This window comes from Mastomys coucha, unplaced genomic scaffold, assembly GCF_008632895.1.
Source record: "Mastomys coucha isolate ucsf_1 unplaced genomic scaffold, UCSF_Mcou_1 pScaffold15, whole genome shotgun sequence".
NCBI classification, from domain to species: Eukaryota; Metazoa; Chordata; class Mammalia; order Rodentia; family Muridae; genus Mastomys; species Mastomys coucha.
The window spans coordinates 78508374-78525926 of record NW_022196897.1 but is presented as its reverse complement, the minus strand read 5'-3'; the positions used below and the strand labels follow the sequence as shown (position 1 = coordinate 78525926).

The following is a 17553-nucleotide window of genomic DNA, read 5'->3' as shown; positions in this document are numbered from 1 at the left end:
TGGCTTGGGACCCTTAGGGCTAAGGATGCATCTTGGTCAAGGGACGCGCCAACTACAGTAACAGGAGTCCCAGGCTGGCTGGGGCGGAGGGCGGGAGACTGCGTTGACCTTAGATAAAGGAAAGGGGCCATCCAGAAGATGGGCCCCTGGGGCATTCGTCCCACTTCGCCCAGAGCCGGACGTGGCGCGCGCTGGGGACAGCGAGCAGGAAGTCGTACTGGGGTGCGGCTTGGGCAGCGTTGCAAGTGCAGCCGAGGGCGGTGCTGCAGGTACACCCGAGGGCACCGCAGCGAGTGAGCGCCAGGTCCCTGCATCAGCCAGGACACCAGAGCCCAGTCGGGTGGACGGACGGTACGTTCTGGAGGGGAAGGGTTTCGGGAAAGGGATACAGCATTGAGAAGCTCAGGGACTTTGGTCAGGGCATCCAGAAAGGACTTTATCGGGAGGTGGTGACGTGGCTTCTCGCCTCTGGAAGCGCCGCTTGGATCTCCGGGACCTCAAGTCCTCCTGATTAGGTCTCGAAGCGGTGAAAATGGGGGTAGGAAGAAAGGGGAGGACTGCAACAAGGTCTTCCGGAGTGACCTGAGCTTGAGGGACGGGGGTGGTGCAGCGTTGGGGAGCTGGGCGCAAAGGGCTGGTGTAGGGGGTCTCCAGAAGCGGAAAGGTGGTATTCCACTTTCTGGGAAGATGGTGCAGATGCACCTGACTCAGTCTAGCCGACCTGAAGAGGCCAGGGGAACAGACAGTGCGGGTGGAGGGGAGAATGACAGAACCTTCCAGAAAATGGGAGAGGCATCTGAAACCCTTCCCTGGTCTCAGGGGATTCCCAGAAGAAGAGAGCAAGTCTGTGGGCACAGGTGCAGACTTGCCGCGGGAAGTGGGAAGGGCCTGCGAGCTGGCCCTTTAAGGTGGCTCGTGGGCGTGTCAGGAAATGCGCGCTGGGCCCGCCCCGCTCGGGACCTGAAGGGAGACCCGCCACGCTGAGCCGGATTTTGGCAGCCGCCGCAGAGCCTTTGGATTTCGTGGCAGCCGCAGAGCCTTGTTCCCGTCAGGCCCCTGTCCGTGTCCCCCGAGACGCCTCCCTGAGCCTCGGTGACCTCCCTGCAGCACGCCCTCCCTTCGGCTCCGCGGGTGCTTCCGGGGGATTCCCGCATGCTTCACTCTCCCGCTCACAGCTTCCCACGAGGTTCGCGTCCAGCTATTTCCTCCTCCGCTCTGCCCTTCTGTCGCTCTCTCGCTTCCTTTCTCCCTGCGACTCACGTGTCCCCTGTTGTCAAGCTGGCTGTCAAGGCCCACATCCTTAGTTAGGCCCCTTCTCCCTTCCCTGGTTCTTGTTTCATAAACCCCCCCCCTTCTCGGACCCTCTCCCCCGGAGCGAGCAAGATGAGGAGAGGTGCACCTCGGCAAATCCGGAAGCAGAACTTCATCCAAGAAGGAGGGGACCGATAGGTCATCCCATGTGACAGTTGAAGGCTGCAGCCACAGGCCCTAGCAGTTGAATCCCTGAAGTCCAGGGAATGCTTCTGGCCTGAGGTGACCCAGCTCTTCTGCCATCATGAACAGGGCCCCTCTGAAGCGGTCCAGGATCCTGCGCATGGCGCTGACTGGAGCCTCTGCTGTCTCCGAGGAGGCAGACAGCGAGAACAAGCCATTTCTGCTCCGGGCTCTGCAGATCGCGATAGTGGTCTCTCTCTACTGGGTCACCTCCATCTCCATGGTATTCCTCAACAAGTACCTGCTGGACAGCCCCTCCCTGCAGCTGGATACCCCCATTTTCGTCACGTTCTACCAATGCCTGGTGACCTCACTGCTGTGCAAGGGCCTCAGCACTCTGGCCACCTGCTGCCCTGGCATGGTAGACTTCCCCACCCTAAACCTGGACCTCAAGGTGGCCCGAAGTGTGCTGCCACTGTCCGTGGTCTTTATCGGCATGATAACCTTCAATAACCTCTGCCTCAAGTATGTAGGGGTGGCCTTCTACAACGTGGGACGCTCGCTCACCACCGTGTTCAATGTGCTTCTCTCCTACCTGCTGCTCAAACAGACCACTTCCTTCTATGCCCTGCTCACCTGCGGGGTCATCATTGGTGAGTGTGGGGGGAGGGGGGAGGGGTCCTGTGGGGAACAAGAATCGTAAAGATCAACACATTACAGGTTATCAGTCCCAGGTCTTTTGCACCACCAGTCGTAGGAAGAGATCTGTAGAGAACGAATAACTTCCTAACTTCTGTGACTCCATAGGTTAGGGATCCAGCCAAAGTGAAAATAGTGATGGTAGCAGACACTACAGCACAGCCAGCCCAGCACTCAGATAGATCTAAGCACTTGATCCATGTGAACTTAACCGATCCCCCGTTACAAGGTAAAATACAGCTGCGTTTTTACAGAGAGAAACCCAAGGGATCGAGAAGCTAAGTAACTGGAATCACAGCTAATCACTGACAAAGCTGGGATTTGCACATAAGCAACTACCTCCATAGGTCACACTCTCCACCACCACGCTACTGTTCTTCTCAAGAGGTCAAGGGTGAACTCAGGTCATCACGATGGGCACAAGTACCTCTACCCACTGAGCCATTTCAATGGTCCAATATGTGTGTGCTTTAAGAGGCGTTAACTGCCTTTTCAGATGTGACCGTAAATACTGATAGGAACGTTGTGCTGATCATTACACGTGTAGCATCCTCTTTATGTACCCATAAGCGCTCTGGTTGGTTGCATCTCTGTGAAACTGCAGCTCAAAGAGGCTGTGCTCCTTGCCACAGCCCCACAACTAAGAAGCACATAGTCTGGGATACAGTCTCGGGTTGGCCACACTCCCTGGCCTGTGTTTCAAGCCAGTCTGCTTTGCTCCTGCCCATTGGGAGTTAGCACGGTGCAAAACAACGCTATAACTACAGGCCAAATGTGCTTTTAAATGAAAGCCCAGGAACTTTGAAACATCTAGCTCCTTAGCATCAGCCACAAAGTCCTGATTCCATGACCATCTTTTTAGTGCCCGGCAGTCACATGTAGCTAGGGGCTCTTGGCTTTGACAGCATGTGTTAGGGAACATGTTTGCCACTTTGAATGAATTTAGTGGCTGCTGGGTTACAGAGTCCAGGGCATCTTTTCCCTCAGAGTCCTGGATGAATAGAAAGCAACCTTCGTTTGTACCTGCTCTGGATTTTAGTTTGTCTTGTTTGCCCTACTTAGATGTCGCTGGTGTCTCTGAGGCCCAGGCTGGATGCTCTAGATATAGGGGCCAGGCCAACCTGTACCATCTTCCCTAGAAATGTCCCCTGGTTGAGAAGCTCCTGGATCCAGGGGTGAGGGGTCTGGGCCAGAGAGAGGTCAGGTAGAAAGCTGTCGGCACTGCTAGCACCCCTCCCACTGCCCCCACGTACATACCCTTAAGAGAGCTGGCACTCCTTCCTTCCTCTCCATCCTGCAAGCTACTCTGGGGTCCCACTTCAGTCCACCAGCCCTGCCAACATTAGAGGGGATGGGCCTTCTAGTGGGAGAACTTCCATGCAGGAAGTTACAGTCACTGGAGAACCTGAGCCTGGGTCCCCAAAGTAACAAGTAGCTGATAGTGAGGCAGCTGAGCGCCATGGTGGCCTGCCTGAGTGGCATGGGGAAAGTGGAGCTCTCTGCTGCCCCCAGTATTGGCCCCATCTGTAGGCTCTCCCCTCCCTTCCTCCTGTTGGGGAGGCCCATCTCTGGCAAGGCCTCCTAGACATGCGGCACTTTGCAAAGCCTCTCGGGCTCAGAGCCCCTCCAGGGTCTAGGACCTTGAGAATGGAGAATGGAGTCACTTCTGAGCTCCAGTGGTGACCAGTAGGAGCCATGGGGTGCTCTGGCTGCACGGGAAACCCACCATGGAGAAACCCACTGCTGTGCCAAATGCCTGTGATGCTGGAGGGCCTTGTGCCCTTGTTTTGAGATAGCATCTTGCTATGTTGCCCAGGATGGCCATATCCCCAAGTCCCAGGCAGCTAGGGCTGCAGGAGCACTGCCTTGCCTCTCTGCAGCTTCTTGAAGACTTGTGCCTTTCTCCTACCAGTCTCCATGTGGTCATCCTCCATCCGTTGCTATTTACTTGTGGTCAAGTATTTTCCAGGCCCTGTACCAAGCTTTAGAGTACAAGTTTGAGAAAGGTAGGGTGGGGTCCTCGCTCCTGGTGCATGAATGATATTGATGGCAGAAACAATAGTTAACAATAGATGCTAAGGGGCTGTGGGTATCTCGATAGAGCAGGGAGCATGAGGGATAATCTGAGCAGGCCTTGCTGGGAAGTCGTGAGACTTCCCAAGTAGTACAGGCTGTGAACACACATTTGAATGAGTGCAGTGTTTCCTGAAGACAGTTGGGAGCCACAGAGGAAATATTCACTGTAGGAAGATTATTTTAGTCATAAGACAGAGAGTAGTAGATTGGTTAACACAGGAGCAAGAACATGGCCCCAGTTTTTACAGATGAAGGAAATTGGAACTCAGAGAGATCCTCACAAAGCAGTCAGAGGCCTGATTGCTCTGATGCCTGCGCTAGTCTTGCTATTCCATGTTGCTGATTCCTGCAGCAGCAGTAAACCTCTGCCTTGTGGGAATGCAGGATCTAAATAAAGAGGCTATAGCGTTGCCACAAGCAGGTGTCTACCAGCCAGGGGCAGGCACCTACCAGCCAGGGGCAGGCACCTACCAGCCAGGGGAAGGCAAGGAGCGTGTGTTAACAGCAGGAAGCGGGGAAGAGGTGGATGAGGAAGGGATCCCCAGGAGAGGCTGTCTTTGGCCTTGGAGTCCCTGGAAAGATGCAGACACACAGACCCCCTGACCTATAAGCTGGAGAGAGGCAAACTTCTGGTTCTATGAGTATTCAGAGAAGTGGGGAAAGGTGTCTTGAGGCTTTCTTGTGACAGAGGAAGTGCGGCCAGATGCAGGAAGCCCAGTGCTGTGGCCTAGGGAGCAGAGGGTATCTTGTAACAGAGGAAGTGCAGCCAGATGCAGGTAGCCCAGTGCTGTGGCCTAGGGAGCAGAGGGTGACCCAGGAGTGAGTAGAGTCCTGGAGTGACTGTAAGCGACATCAGGCCATGAGCAGCTCTGACCTAATGTTCGCACCAAGGGAACCAGGACCAAGGCTTAGGTCCCTGTCCCTTTTTTTTAGTGCCCAAGGTCACTTTACTGGCCCTCTTCTTTTAGAGCTGTTTGCGCCCACAGGCCATCAGGCACCTGTACTATGTTATAGCCTTCGTTACAGTGACTACAATTGTAATTAGAGAGTTGACAGGGTCACATCTGTCCTTATACCTTCCCCCTCTGCTAGGTTCTTTCTGGGGGAATGTGGAGGGTATTGGTATAATTTGGGGGAGTTACGCCCCTCTTTGCTCCCTTTATCTGCAGGGCATTTCTATGCCCACTTTAATCCACAACGCTCCCAAATAAAAGACACAGAAACCGGGTGTTTTTATTAACAAGCTGCTGGCACTTTGCCTGGCAGGTTCTGAACTATTCTAACCCTCTAAGCTACTAATGCCCTGGAAGATGCTTGCCATCTGAGTCTTGCTCTGGCTTGGTCTGCTTCTGCTCCGTGTGTGGCCTCATGGTGAATCCTCCTGGTGTCTCCACGTGGTCTCTCCACACCTTTCCTTTCTTTCTGCTCCCCTCTCTCTACCTGGGACCCTCCCACTGGGATCTGATGTCCCAGCTGTACTGTCCTCTCCTGCCCAGTCATAGGCTGATCTACTCTTTATTAATCAATCAGAGATGATGGAAAACAGTTTTTACATAACATTGAGAATGGAGATGCTTGACCCTCAAGATGCTTGCCCTGTAGCCTGTACTGTAGCCAGATGTCTGGTCCCAAAAATCAGCAGGTGAATACACAGTACACAGGACTGACCCCCAACAGAGGGGGAACACAGGTTCTCATTCTGGCCTCCACTCCCTTGGCCCCTGTTTAGTGCAGAGGTTAGACTTCATATGTGTTGGTGATGAGGTAAGGGCCACAGAACTGTGGCGTCAGAATCCCTTCCCTCCCCTTCCTGTCCTCATCCTTCCTTACCTTGTCACTCTTCTATCTGTTGCAGGTGGTTTCTGGCTTGGTATAGACCAAGAGGGAGCTGAGGGCACCCTGTCCCTTACGGGCACCATCTTCGGAGTGCTGGCCAGCCTCTGTGTCTCACTCAATGCCATCTATACCAAGAAGGTGCTGCCTGCAGTAGACCACAGTATCTGGCGCCTAACCTTCTATAACAATGTCAACGCCTGTGTGCTCTTCTTGCCCCTGATGGTAGTGCTGGGTGAACTCCATGCCCTCTTGGCCTTTGCTCATCTGAACAGTGCCCACTTCTGGATCATGATGACACTGGGTGGCTTGTTTGGATTTGCCATCGGCTATGTGACAGGACTTCAGATCAAATTCACCAGTCCCCTAACCCATAATGTGTCAGGCACGGCCAAGGCCTGTGCGCAGACAGTGCTGGCTGTGCTCTACTACGAAGAGATTAAGAGCTTCCTGTGGTGGACAAGCAACTTGATGGTGCTGGGTGGCTCCTCTGCCTACACCTGGGTCAGGGGCTGGGAGATGCAGAAGACCCAGGAGGACCCCAGCTCCAAAGATGGTGAGAAGAGTGCCATTGGGGTGTGAGCTCCTTCAGGGACCCAGGGCTGAGCTCAGGTAGGGCCTGCCCAGCACTGAAGGCTTCCCATAGAGCCGACTGGGTATAGCCCTGAGCAATATTGTTTACATCCTCCTCAGAAGATGATCTAAGAGGAGCCAGGTTCTTTCCTGGTCATGTCAGAAAGCTGCCAAATCTCCTGTCTGTCCCATCTTCTTGTCTTGGGAAAGCCCTGGTGGGAAAGCCCTGGTGGGAGCCCTTCCTGCCTCCTGGGGCCTGTCTACCTCCATATCGCCTCTGGGGTTGGGGCCAGGTGCACTCTTTGGGGACTGGACTGATGAAGTGATGTCTTACTTTCTACACAAGGGAGATGTGTTGTGACCCCACTATAGCTAGTTGAAGGGAGCTGGGTGACCCACATCTCTGGGTCCCTGGGCAGGTAGCATAATAGCTCAGGTGCTATTAACATCAGTAACACTCTAGCTACAGTTGGGAGCTGAGCAAAGAGAGAGAAATGGCCATTTTGCCCTCTTCTGTGTGAGTGGGTATGACAGACCAACTGTCTATGGGAGCTACACCCAGGGTGGCTGATGAGAAAACACTCACCTCTGCACTCCATATTTTCAACTTTAGAACCGGGGGAGCCACACGTTTTGCAGATTAAGTAGAGTGATGAATGCCTCTACAGCCCCTAACCCTGCTTTTCCTGCCTGGCTTCTCTTGGCCCAGAGGGGCCACCATCCTGTTCTCCAACACCTGGCTCAGCTACCTAGCTGTACCCTCTTTCTGTACTCCCCATTAGTCCCCACCCCCAACACCTCCATCTGCAAGCAGGAAGTGGGGTCCACTCATAGCCTCTGTTCCCATGTGCTTGGACCCCCAGGCCCCTCTTGATGGTAAGAGACCTTGAAGGTATGTTCTCTGAGGCTGGGGCTGAAGGAGCCCACTGATTCTCAGAGTTGGCCCATCCAGCTCCTGTCACAAAATAGCCTAGACCATGTGGCTAAGAACAGTGGAGGTTGGTTTATAACTGTCCTGGAGGCAGCAAAGCCCACATCAAGTACGCATAGAGCCAGTGTTTCTGAGGAAACCCCTCTGTCTGCATCCTCACATGGTAGAGGCACAGGTAAACTCCCTCAGGCCTCTTGTATAGGAGTACTAGCCCTGTGAGGTCTCCACCCCATGACCTAATCACCCCCAAAGCCTTCAACATAAGGACTCCAACATGAATTTGGGGACAGAAGCACTCAGACCATGATGCCCAAGCCCACACCCTCCTAACCTCAGGGTAGCTGTCACTGTCTTAGTCCCTTCTGTTTGGCCTTTTGTACCCCCATTTCCTTGGGGTAATATTTGATGTCTGTGTCCCTTTTGTGAGAAGATGGGGAAACCATGTTCAGCCTTTGATTCCTACTTCCCACGTGTTCTAATGAAGTTGGTGGGGCCTGATGCCCTCAATTGTATGTTTAATTAAAAAAAAAACAAAAAAACAAAAAAGATTTAGCATGTGTGTATGGACTGAGAGACACAGAACCCAGTGGGGATCTGAAACCCGAGTCTGTGAAGACCCAGCTACAACAAGGCAGCCTTCCTGGTCCTGCAAGGACAAGGATTTTCCAGATACCTACTCTGGGAAGTGGGTATCCAGAATTCAAGTTTCCATCAGTACCAGCTGCCACCGCTGCCACTGGCTGTGTGTTTACTGAGGGCAGACATGGCACTAAGACTGTCTACCTGTCCCCCACCTTCACAGCCATTGCTACTGTGTGGGATGGGAGCCATCACTGATCCCCCATCTTACAGATGAGGACACTGAGGTTCAGAGAGGCTTGTGAGTAGCAGCAGAGTTCAGAGGGAGAGCCTCCTGCCTGTCACGCAGCTGGTGCTCAGAAGAGTGCCTGCTCCCTCAGCCTGGAGTGCATGCCCTTTCCTTCAGATGAGGAAGAAGATCAAAACTGCATTAGCCTGTTCACTATATGACCAACCCCTAACCAGACTGCCTGGAGGAGGAGGGTCTGTTGTGGTTCCCAGCTTCAGAGGTGTCAGTTCACAATGGTAGGCCATATGAATAGGACACCCAAGTGTATTGGGTCCTTGAGTCAATGTTGACCCTGTGATTCAGTCACTCCTACCAGAAGAATATAGTGTGGATGAGGGATGGGAGTAATGCCGAGGGCAAAGGGGGCTTTTTGAGGTGTGTTAGATGGAGGTTTCTGCTTCCTGTATACACCTGTGAGCATTGAATAGGAAGGCCCATGGAAGAGGACACCCCCCACACGAGTCCTTCCCCTTGTCTCAACAGAGAGGAGTGCTGCCACCTGGCACCCCTCTGCAAGGCCAGCAGAATCACCCACCCCACATCTAAAGAAACTGTGGAAACAACATACATCAATAGACTCCTAACACACTCGCCTAGGATATGGGCTGGATTATTTGAAGGACACTGGGGTTCCTTATAGAATGTAGGCTCCAAAAAGGCACCAACAAAAAGTCAGCAACCAGAATCCGGTAGCCAGCAGCAGCAACTGCTCCTACCGGCCAAAGCATCCCGTGAAAGCCCCTGATCCTCACATCTGGGTGTCTCCTGGTAGATGGGCTCGACTGGCTCAGATGTCACCCAGGCCATGCAATGAGCCCTTTGCCTCACAGGATGCTAGGGCAGCAGCCCAGCACCCCATCCTGAGATACTGCTTGTAGTGGGCTCTGAGGGGTAAGAAAACGAGACCCCAAAGTGGCTGATTTTTTTCCCAGTCTCCATCTTTCTTTGTTGAAAGATGCTTTTTGCTATTGAACTTGCCCAAACCCGTTGCTTTGCCGTTGAGGAAACTAAGACATAGAAAGCTTTAAGAAAGTTTCTGAGAGCACAGAGCAAATCACTGTCTGCCCCAAACAGACTGGTGTGTCCCAAGTGCCTTCCACTGGGTTGCTTTGGTGTGGGTTCTGAGGATTGAATCTGTGTCCTTATGCTTGCATGAGGACTGCCTAATGAATTATCTCCCCATCTTTTATTTATTTAATCAATCACTTTTCTATTAGACACCACTTTAAAAAAAATAAAAAAGGCTTAGAGGCACACACCTGTAGTCCCAGGACAGGAGAAGCCAAGGTCTACAGATCCCTGGCTAGCCAGTGTAGCCTTATTGGCACACCAGGCCATAATAAAGAAACTTCTCTCAAAAAAACAAACAAACAAAAAGACAAAACAAAAAAAAAAAACCCTACTAGATGATCCCTAAGGTTGGCTCCTAACCTCCACACGCACACATGTGTACACATACACACACACACACACAAATGGTAATGATTAGTAAAGTTTGTTGCCTGCTTAGCACATGCCAGGCACTAGTGTAAACACAAAAGTATACTCATGTATCCTATTCTGGTCACATCTCCATGTCACAGAAGAAGGCTCCTCAGTACAGAGAGGTTATGGTAGCTCACTGCCACGGGCCGAACCAGTAGAGGGTCCCTCAACCTGCGGGAGAAATTGGGGTCCCGGTAATCAGGCAGGCAAGGAGTTGGCGAAAAAATGACACACAGACACAAGGGAGTGTTGAATTTGAGTGTAATTTCTCAAAGTAGGCATCAGACTTTTATGGTCATTACAAAAGAAAAAGAAAAGTCAGACAGCATAAGGTCCATCAAGGTCACCTGAAGCACAATGGTTCTATAGAAAAGTATATACATGTAAATTGACAGGGACTAGGCAGTGGTTGCAACTGAAAGAAAGTCAGCCTTATCTATAGTCACGCTAATCTTAGAAGCCAGGTGTAAACAGCTTCCATTCTAGTATAGCCCACAACTAGCCAGTCCTTAGTAAACCCCCAACTATGCTAATCCTCTGGGCTAGCAGAAGTATGCCCCAGGAGTTCCATTCTTGCTACCCTTACCAAGAACAATACAATATTCTAATTCCTGGGAGTGACCCAGCTGCAATTCTAATGGGGTCTGCCATACGTGACTGAAATGAGGATTCTTAGTTGAACTTGCCTTGGAATAATTATTCAGTAAACTCCAATACCCGACCTCCTTCACTATCTCCCTAACAATGCTGGAGGCAATTAGTCTGAATAAGTAACATTCTTTATGAAATTCCTAGCCGATGTTTGGCTCAGCATAGACTAGGATGTTGGAACATTGGTGGAGGTCAGAAAGCAACATCCAATTTAGTTTAGCTATTAGCAAATCATTCCTTGGGGTCATATCTTACATACCAAAACAGACCTGGCCTCCAGGTTCTCCCAGCATCCCTCAGTCCCTTCCTGGCATTCCCTGCCCCCAATTTGTGAACTTTGCAATTCAGAGGCTGATTGTCTTTCCCCCAGAGCCTTTTCCCTATATAATTCAGACATTTTTTTTGGTCTCTCTCTCTCTCTCTCTCTCTCTCTCTCTCTCTCTCTCTCTCTCTCTCTCTCTCTCCCTCTCCACTCCCCCCCCCCATGGCCCATGGTGATTTCCTTGATTTGGGTCCTTAGGGCCAGTGAACTGGCTCAAAGCAGCTTCCCAATAAACCTGCATTTAATATATTGTAATCAGGCTTGAATTGGCTCATTTCACTGGCAGAGAAATAATCTGTCAGGAGAAGCACTGGGCAGGAGGAACCCAAATGCTTGAATGGTGCGTATTTCATTATGCACTCTAGTCTTCTGCATGCATCCTCAGTGCCCCTCCCACCTCAGAGTCTTCTCCATGCTGCTCCCTCCCTCTGTGGGGAGTGTCTCTCCTTTCTTCATGTAGTTAGTACCTACTGTCCTTCTGATCTCAGCTCAGACTGTCAAATACAGATAGACTTAGGGAGGGAATTTGGTTAGAAAGAAAGACTCTGAAATAATGATTATAATTAAATAATATGACATTATATACTTGTAATTTGCTAAGAGTAAATCTTACAAGTCCTTCCCACTAATCAACAGAATATATATATCTCCGAGGTGATATATGGGTTAATTAGTTGGATTACAACAATCACGTCCTACCATATTCAGACTTCAGAATATTACATTATCTGCCTTCAACCTATAAAATTTTTATTTACCAATTATAACTCAGTAAAGCCACAAAAGGAGAGGAGGAGGGGACAATATGCAGGCTGTGCTGGCCTTAAACAGGAAAGCGTTCTCCCTTGTACTTGCTCAGGGTTGGGCAGTGAATCCAGGGAAGACAGAAGCCAGAGCCAGGTTTATTCAAACAAAGGAAAGATTAAAAGGGGGCACTGGGCACACTGGTTGGCAGCATGCCCTCAGAGAAAACCTCCTTCCTCTGTGCCTCTTGTCCTCTGGAGCCAGACTGCCTGGTGTCACACCTCAGTTCTTCCACCCGCCAGCTCCCAAGGCTTGTACAGCTGCTGGGACCTCTGGTGTTTTGTTTTTTGGAACAGGGTCTCATGGACCTGAGGCTAGCCTCCAATTTCTCATGTAGCTGAGCATAACCTTGGCTTTCCTGACTCCACCTCCTGATCACTAAGATTCAAGTCACCATATCCACTGCGGCTTGTCACTTAGTTGCTAGGTAAATGGCTGGTGTATGGAAGGTTCCTAACAACTGCACAAGCCGTCAACACACACTGGCCTTCCTGAGTTTGCCAAGAGCCTTGGGAAATCCTTGCTCCCACATTGAGCCAGTTGGCCATGACCTGAACATGTAGCAGTAGATCAGCCTTCAAATATTATGCTAAATAAAGGTGGGGGGCTGGGTATGTGGCTCAGTTGGTAAAATGCTTCCCTAACGTGTATGAAGCCCTGGGTTTGATCCCCAGTGTTGCATAAAATGCTTTTGTGGTAAACATCTGTAACTGTCACCCTCAGAAAGCAGAGGCAGGGGGACCAGAAGTTCAAAGTCATCCTGAGCTACATAGCAAGCTTAATGCCAGTTTTGAGACCCTGTCTCAAAACAAAAACAACAACAACAAAAAAAAACAAAGACAGCTATGAAAGAGCATGGACATGGTGTATGACTGTGTTTATGGAAATGCCTAGAATTGGCAAATCTCTAGAGATAGGAAATAGATGGGTAGCTGCCTCAGACTGTCACTCACTCCCTCTGAGGTGGGAGGAGACAGGAGGTGTTCTAAAATTAGATGCTGGAGGCGGCTGCCCAGCCCTGACTCTAATAAAAGCGTTGACTTGTACATTTAAATGGGAGCTTTTTTTTTCTTTTTGACATAGATGGTATGTCTCAACAGATCTGCATGGAAAGAAGGGTGCTCATAATTACAGCAGTGCTACACACAACATCCCAAACTGGACACAGCACTGTGCCTGTCAGCACATGACTGGAGAAACAGAACACACTGCACGCATACAGCAGACCTCGGTCATGCAGTACTTCATGACAGGAGTCTGTTCTAGAAAAGAACAGGGCTGCATTAGGTGATCTCATCACCTACAGAAAGCTGACGTCACTCTCTCATCAAGGCCTCCTGATACACCAGCTGTGTGAGGCCAAGATTCCTTCTGTATGGAGGGTGAGTATGCCTCCAGACCATTGCACAAAGCACAGTACTGAAGGCACAAAGACCATTGTGGTCCTGCATCATCCCATGTCATGCCCTATACTTTTGTGACTGTGGCATGGTGGTTTGCTTACACCAGAAGTGCCATGGAAGCCTATGCTTCAGTGTGACACAGGTCATAGCATCACTGGCTGGCAGGAGCTATTCAACCCCATTAATGGGGTCCCATTCTTTTCTAGAACTCCATTATTATCCTTCTGGGATGATCACTGTACTCTGTGAGGTCTGCCGGTGCCCCATCCCTCTTTCTGTGACATGTGGCTACATCTATCTATCTACAGAAGAAAACACAAGGCTGAGTGTTGGGGTAACCCACCCTGACACATGTTGTAAGGTATGTCCCTGTATTTGCAAATGTGAATTGCTGGATCAGTGGTACCAAGATGGCAGGATGTGTAAATGTTTGTCAAAGCCTCACTTGCCAAAAAACAAAGGCAAGCTGCCCTAGTGAAGGAATCAGTGGTTAAGAGCACTGACTGCTCTTCTATAAGATACAGTTCAAATCCCAGGACTTGGCCAGCATCCCAGTTTTCTTATGGTCCCAAAGATGCCATCACCCCTAGACAACAGGAAACATTCTAAAGAACACAACACCCTCATTCCCAAGGGGTGATGTGGGTGGCTGTCGCTGGGTTATGGGTAGTTGTTGTCATTTAAGGGGGTTGGTTGCGGTTTATTAATGGTCGAGGTCAGGGAAGAAACAAAGGAAAGGAGGTTGGATTCAGGAATCTCTTTCTCTCCTTTATCCTTCTTTCTTTCCTAACTAATGTCAGTGGATGAAACAAGTCAGGGAAAGGAGGTGAAAGAGAAAAGAAGAGTAGATTATTGTATCTCCTTTAGACTAAGAAAGCAAGGAGCTTCTACTATTTCAGACTGGTATGGAGTTCTGTATGATGATGGGAATGTAAGGTTATAATTGCAACAGCATATTGTATACATGATCCAACTCTTGTTTAAGGTATATGTGCATGTAACTTAAGTGCAACTCACTTGAAAATGCAATGTAAAGTTCTAGTCTTATGAAATCTACTATCATAGACTGCTAAGGGTAATTGAGAAATACAAGTTAGGGCTAGAGAGATAACTCAGCGGTTAAGAGCACCGACTGTTCTTCCAGAGGTCCTGAGTTCAATTCCCAGCAACCATATGGTGGCTCACAACCATCTGAAATGGGATCCAATGAGCTCTTCTGGTGTGTCTGAAGACAGTGACAGTGAACTCACATATATAAAATAATAAATTTTAAGAGAGAAGGAAAGAAAGGAAGGAAGAAAGAAAGAAAGAATTATACTTGTAGTCATGCTAGGTACAAATGTAGTTGCTTCTAGGGGTAGGCCTTATTAGCCTCCTGTCTATGTTTTCAAAATTAAACAAAAACCAAGTAACTATAAACAGACAAATTTGTCTATTTAGGTATACTTTAGATAGATAGGTGGTCCTCAAACACTTTCGAGATCTGCAGAATATGGCATTTAAGACGTTTCAGTAAAAAAGAAAGCTTGTCATGACAGAGAGACACATCAGTTCCTGGCAACACCCCTAATCTCCTCAAAGATGATGGGCACAGAAGAGCCTCCACCTGAACTTGCTTCAAATGTGGCAAAGCTGAACACTGGGCTGTAAAGTACCCTTTATCTCCACTGTTGACAGCATACTGTCCAAACTGTGGACAAGCAGGACACGGGGAAGTCGACAAAATGGAGCACTCCCCCCTGCCACAGACTGGGTTTCTGTGGGGGTCCCCTTGTTCCACAGGGTGATGAAAACTCTGGCCTGGTGGGCAAGGAATTTGGTGGGTGATAAACAGTCGACACAAAGAAGTATGGTATCTGAATGTATTTCTCAAAAATGGCATGAGGTTTTTACAGTCATTGTAAAAGAGAAAGAGAAATCTGGCAGCTCAGTAGTCAAGGTACATCTGAGGCCATCTAAAACACACTGGGTCTAAAACAGCAGCCATCTCCTCTGGACTGGTGCAGCACACCCCTGGCTCCAAGCACACTTGGGCCGCATGGGTCCGGCCGGAATGGGGGGGTGGCGGGGGCTGCGGGTGCGCCAGCTAGGAGGACAGAGGCTGGAATCTAGAATCTAGAATGCTAACTGCTGCTGACTGCCTCACACACACTCTCTCTTTCTTTCTCTCTTTCTCTCTTTCTCTCTCTCTCTCTCTCTCTCTCTCTCTCTCTCTCTCTCTCTTCTACTTGACCTTGCCCTGGGATAAGTCTCCCATTCTGTAAACTTCAATGCCCTACCCACAATGCCGAAGGCAATTAGTCTGGATGGGTAACATTCTTTACGAAATTCCAAGCCAGGGTTTGGCTAAAATGTTGGGACATTGGTAAAGGTCAGAGAGCAATGTCCAATTTTGTCTAGCTATTAGTAAGTCATATCTTGGTGGGCACCTAGCACGCGAGTTCGCAAGGACATATCTGGGTTACCTCTGAGTTAGGGGATGTCACGACTGACTGAATACCCAGGAGACTAGCTCTCCGTGAAGCGTATGCCTCAGGTCTATCATCAGGTTTTTTAGACCTGTCATGCAGACACAACTGAAGTAGTCGAGTGGGCGTGGCACTGCCCTTAAGCTCCTGCTCCGCAGGAAAGTCCATCTAGTCTTCTGGGCCTGGCAGCCGAAGCTGAATGCCCCGCAGACACAAAGGAACCTTGGGAGACTAGCCAGGTAGCCAGTAAGTCTCTGTCACTTTTATTAGATTTGGAAGCTGCTCGCCCAGCACATTCTATTTACACAGGTGAAATATATCCTTCTCAGGCTTTTGATGGGTTTGAAGATTAGACTAGTGATAGACTTCAAAGGGTCAGAGCTTTAACATTGATCAATAGAGTTCTGATAATATTATCATAGTCACAAGCTCAAGATCTTAAATTTTCTTTGGTTGTCTTCTAAATATAAACTTAAAAGGACTTTTCATTGCGCTCACTTGACGCAAATCCTCTACAGAACTTTGGACTCACCATAAAAGGGCAAATGTACTGGACATTGTCTTACACTGATAGTTCTCATATTTGTTCTTATTATATATAGTTCACTGATGTTAGAGATAATGTCATTTCTGGGACTAAAAGGGGAGATGTTGGGGTAACCCACCCCACACACGTCATAAGGCATATCCCTGTGCTCTCAAATGTTAATTGCTGGGCTGGCAGGATGTGTAAATGTTTGTCCAGGCCTCACCTGCCCAAAAAGAAAGGCAAGCTGCCATGGGGTAGAATCTCTCCCACTATGTTAGTAGCTCTCTTGTGTGAGAAAACAATGTGGTATTTGAGCAATAAAGTGCTGGTGGTTGAAGTTGGAAGGAGGAAAAGAGGGGCAGAGCTGGACAGAGGCAAGATGGGACAGGGCAGGAAAGAAGACCAGTGAGAGCCAAGCAGGGGGTTGTAGTGGCATAGAAGGTAGAGGCTCACTGAGAGACTGCCCTAGGAAAAAAGCCAACAGCCTTATACAATGTAGATGTCTCCATGTCTTTATTATTAAACCCCAAGCCAGACCCCAAAGCCCTGCAATAGCTGAGACTTGGAAACATGCAAAGTGGGAAAATTCAGACACAGAAGGACAGACGTTGAGTGCCTTCACCTCTGTGAGGAGGACTGGCTCTCAGTAGCTGGCAACAGAGCAGAGGTGACTAAGGTGTTGGGCAGGAAGGAATGGCGGTGCACTATTTGATGGGTACAGGGTTTCTATGGGGGACGATGTAACGTGGTTATAGTGTTGATTTGTGTTGTTCATATTTTATAGTAGCAGAATAACTCATATACATAAAAAAATGGGAAGGGCCTGGGACATAGCTCCCAGGTAGAGTGCTTGCCTGTCATGCCCAAAGCCCTGGGTTTTACTCCCACCATTATGTAAAACCTTGGATGCCACGGTGCACACCTGTAATTCCAGCACTTGGGAAGTGGAGGCAGGAGGATCAGAAGCTGGAGAAATTGCTTAGGTCTTGCAGAGGACCCAGGCTCAGTTCTCAACACCCACTTGGCAGCCCACATCTTCCTGTAACTCCATTTCCAGGGGATCTGACACCTTCTTCAGGCTTCTGTGGGCTGCTGCATGCATGTGGTATATACAGACTTACACAGGTGCACACACGCACATAAAAATAATAAGTGTTTTCTTTAAAAACCAGATTAGTCTAGGCTATATGTGACTGTCTCAAAACCTCACAAATCAACAATTAGAAAGAGAGGAAAAAAAGAAAATGAGTTACAGTGGCAATCACACAAGGTGACCAGCATGCAGAAAGCAAGGTTTACAGAGCCTCAGTGAGGGAGACTAGCAGAAGAGGGTAAAAGCACCTTCAGTGTCCCTAGGACGGAACCTGCTGTCTCCTTAACACCCATGCTCTGCGCTTGCCTGTGAGGACAGGACTCACTCAAGCCTCTGGATAGGGAGTCCCCCACCGTTAATTGTACGCCTCTTTCCATGTGTAAG

General features: G+C 49.5%; 1 protein-coding gene across 3 annotated transcripts; it reads left to right on the top strand.

Annotated features, from left to right (window-relative positions):
* Positions 1–227: 227 nt before the first annotated feature.
* Slc35c1 (solute carrier family 35 member C1) lies at positions 228–9056 on the top strand. 3 transcript variants are annotated; one of them, XM_031371086.1, is made up of 4 exons: positions 228–351; positions 929–1186; positions 1564–2087; positions 6065–9056. In XM_031371086.1, the coding sequence occupies exons 3-4, from the start codon at positions 1595–1597 to the stop codon at positions 6622–6624; spliced, it is 1053 nt and encodes a 350-aa protein (XP_031226946.1). In that variant the 5' UTR covers positions 228–351; positions 929–1186; positions 1564–1594; the 3' UTR covers positions 6625–9056. The 3 variants fall into 3 exon arrangements, with proteins under 3 accessions (XP_031226946.1, XP_031226945.1, XP_031226944.1); XM_031371085.1 differs by lacking the exon at positions 929–1186; XM_031371084.1 differs by having other exon boundaries at positions 929–2087.
* The last annotated feature ends 8497 nt before the right edge of the window (positions 9057–17553 follow it).

Bases quoted from the DNA above. Each gene is read 5' to 3' on its own strand.
- Slc35c1 (XM_031371084.1), top strand. From the start codon at position 1,556: ATGAACAGGGCCCCTCTGAAGCGGTCCAGGATCCTGCGCATGGCGCTG. The intron at 2,088-6,064 runs GTGAGTGTGGGG...TATCTGTTGCAG, and splicing joins CACCTGCGGGGTCATCATTG to GTGGTTTCTGGCTTGGTATA.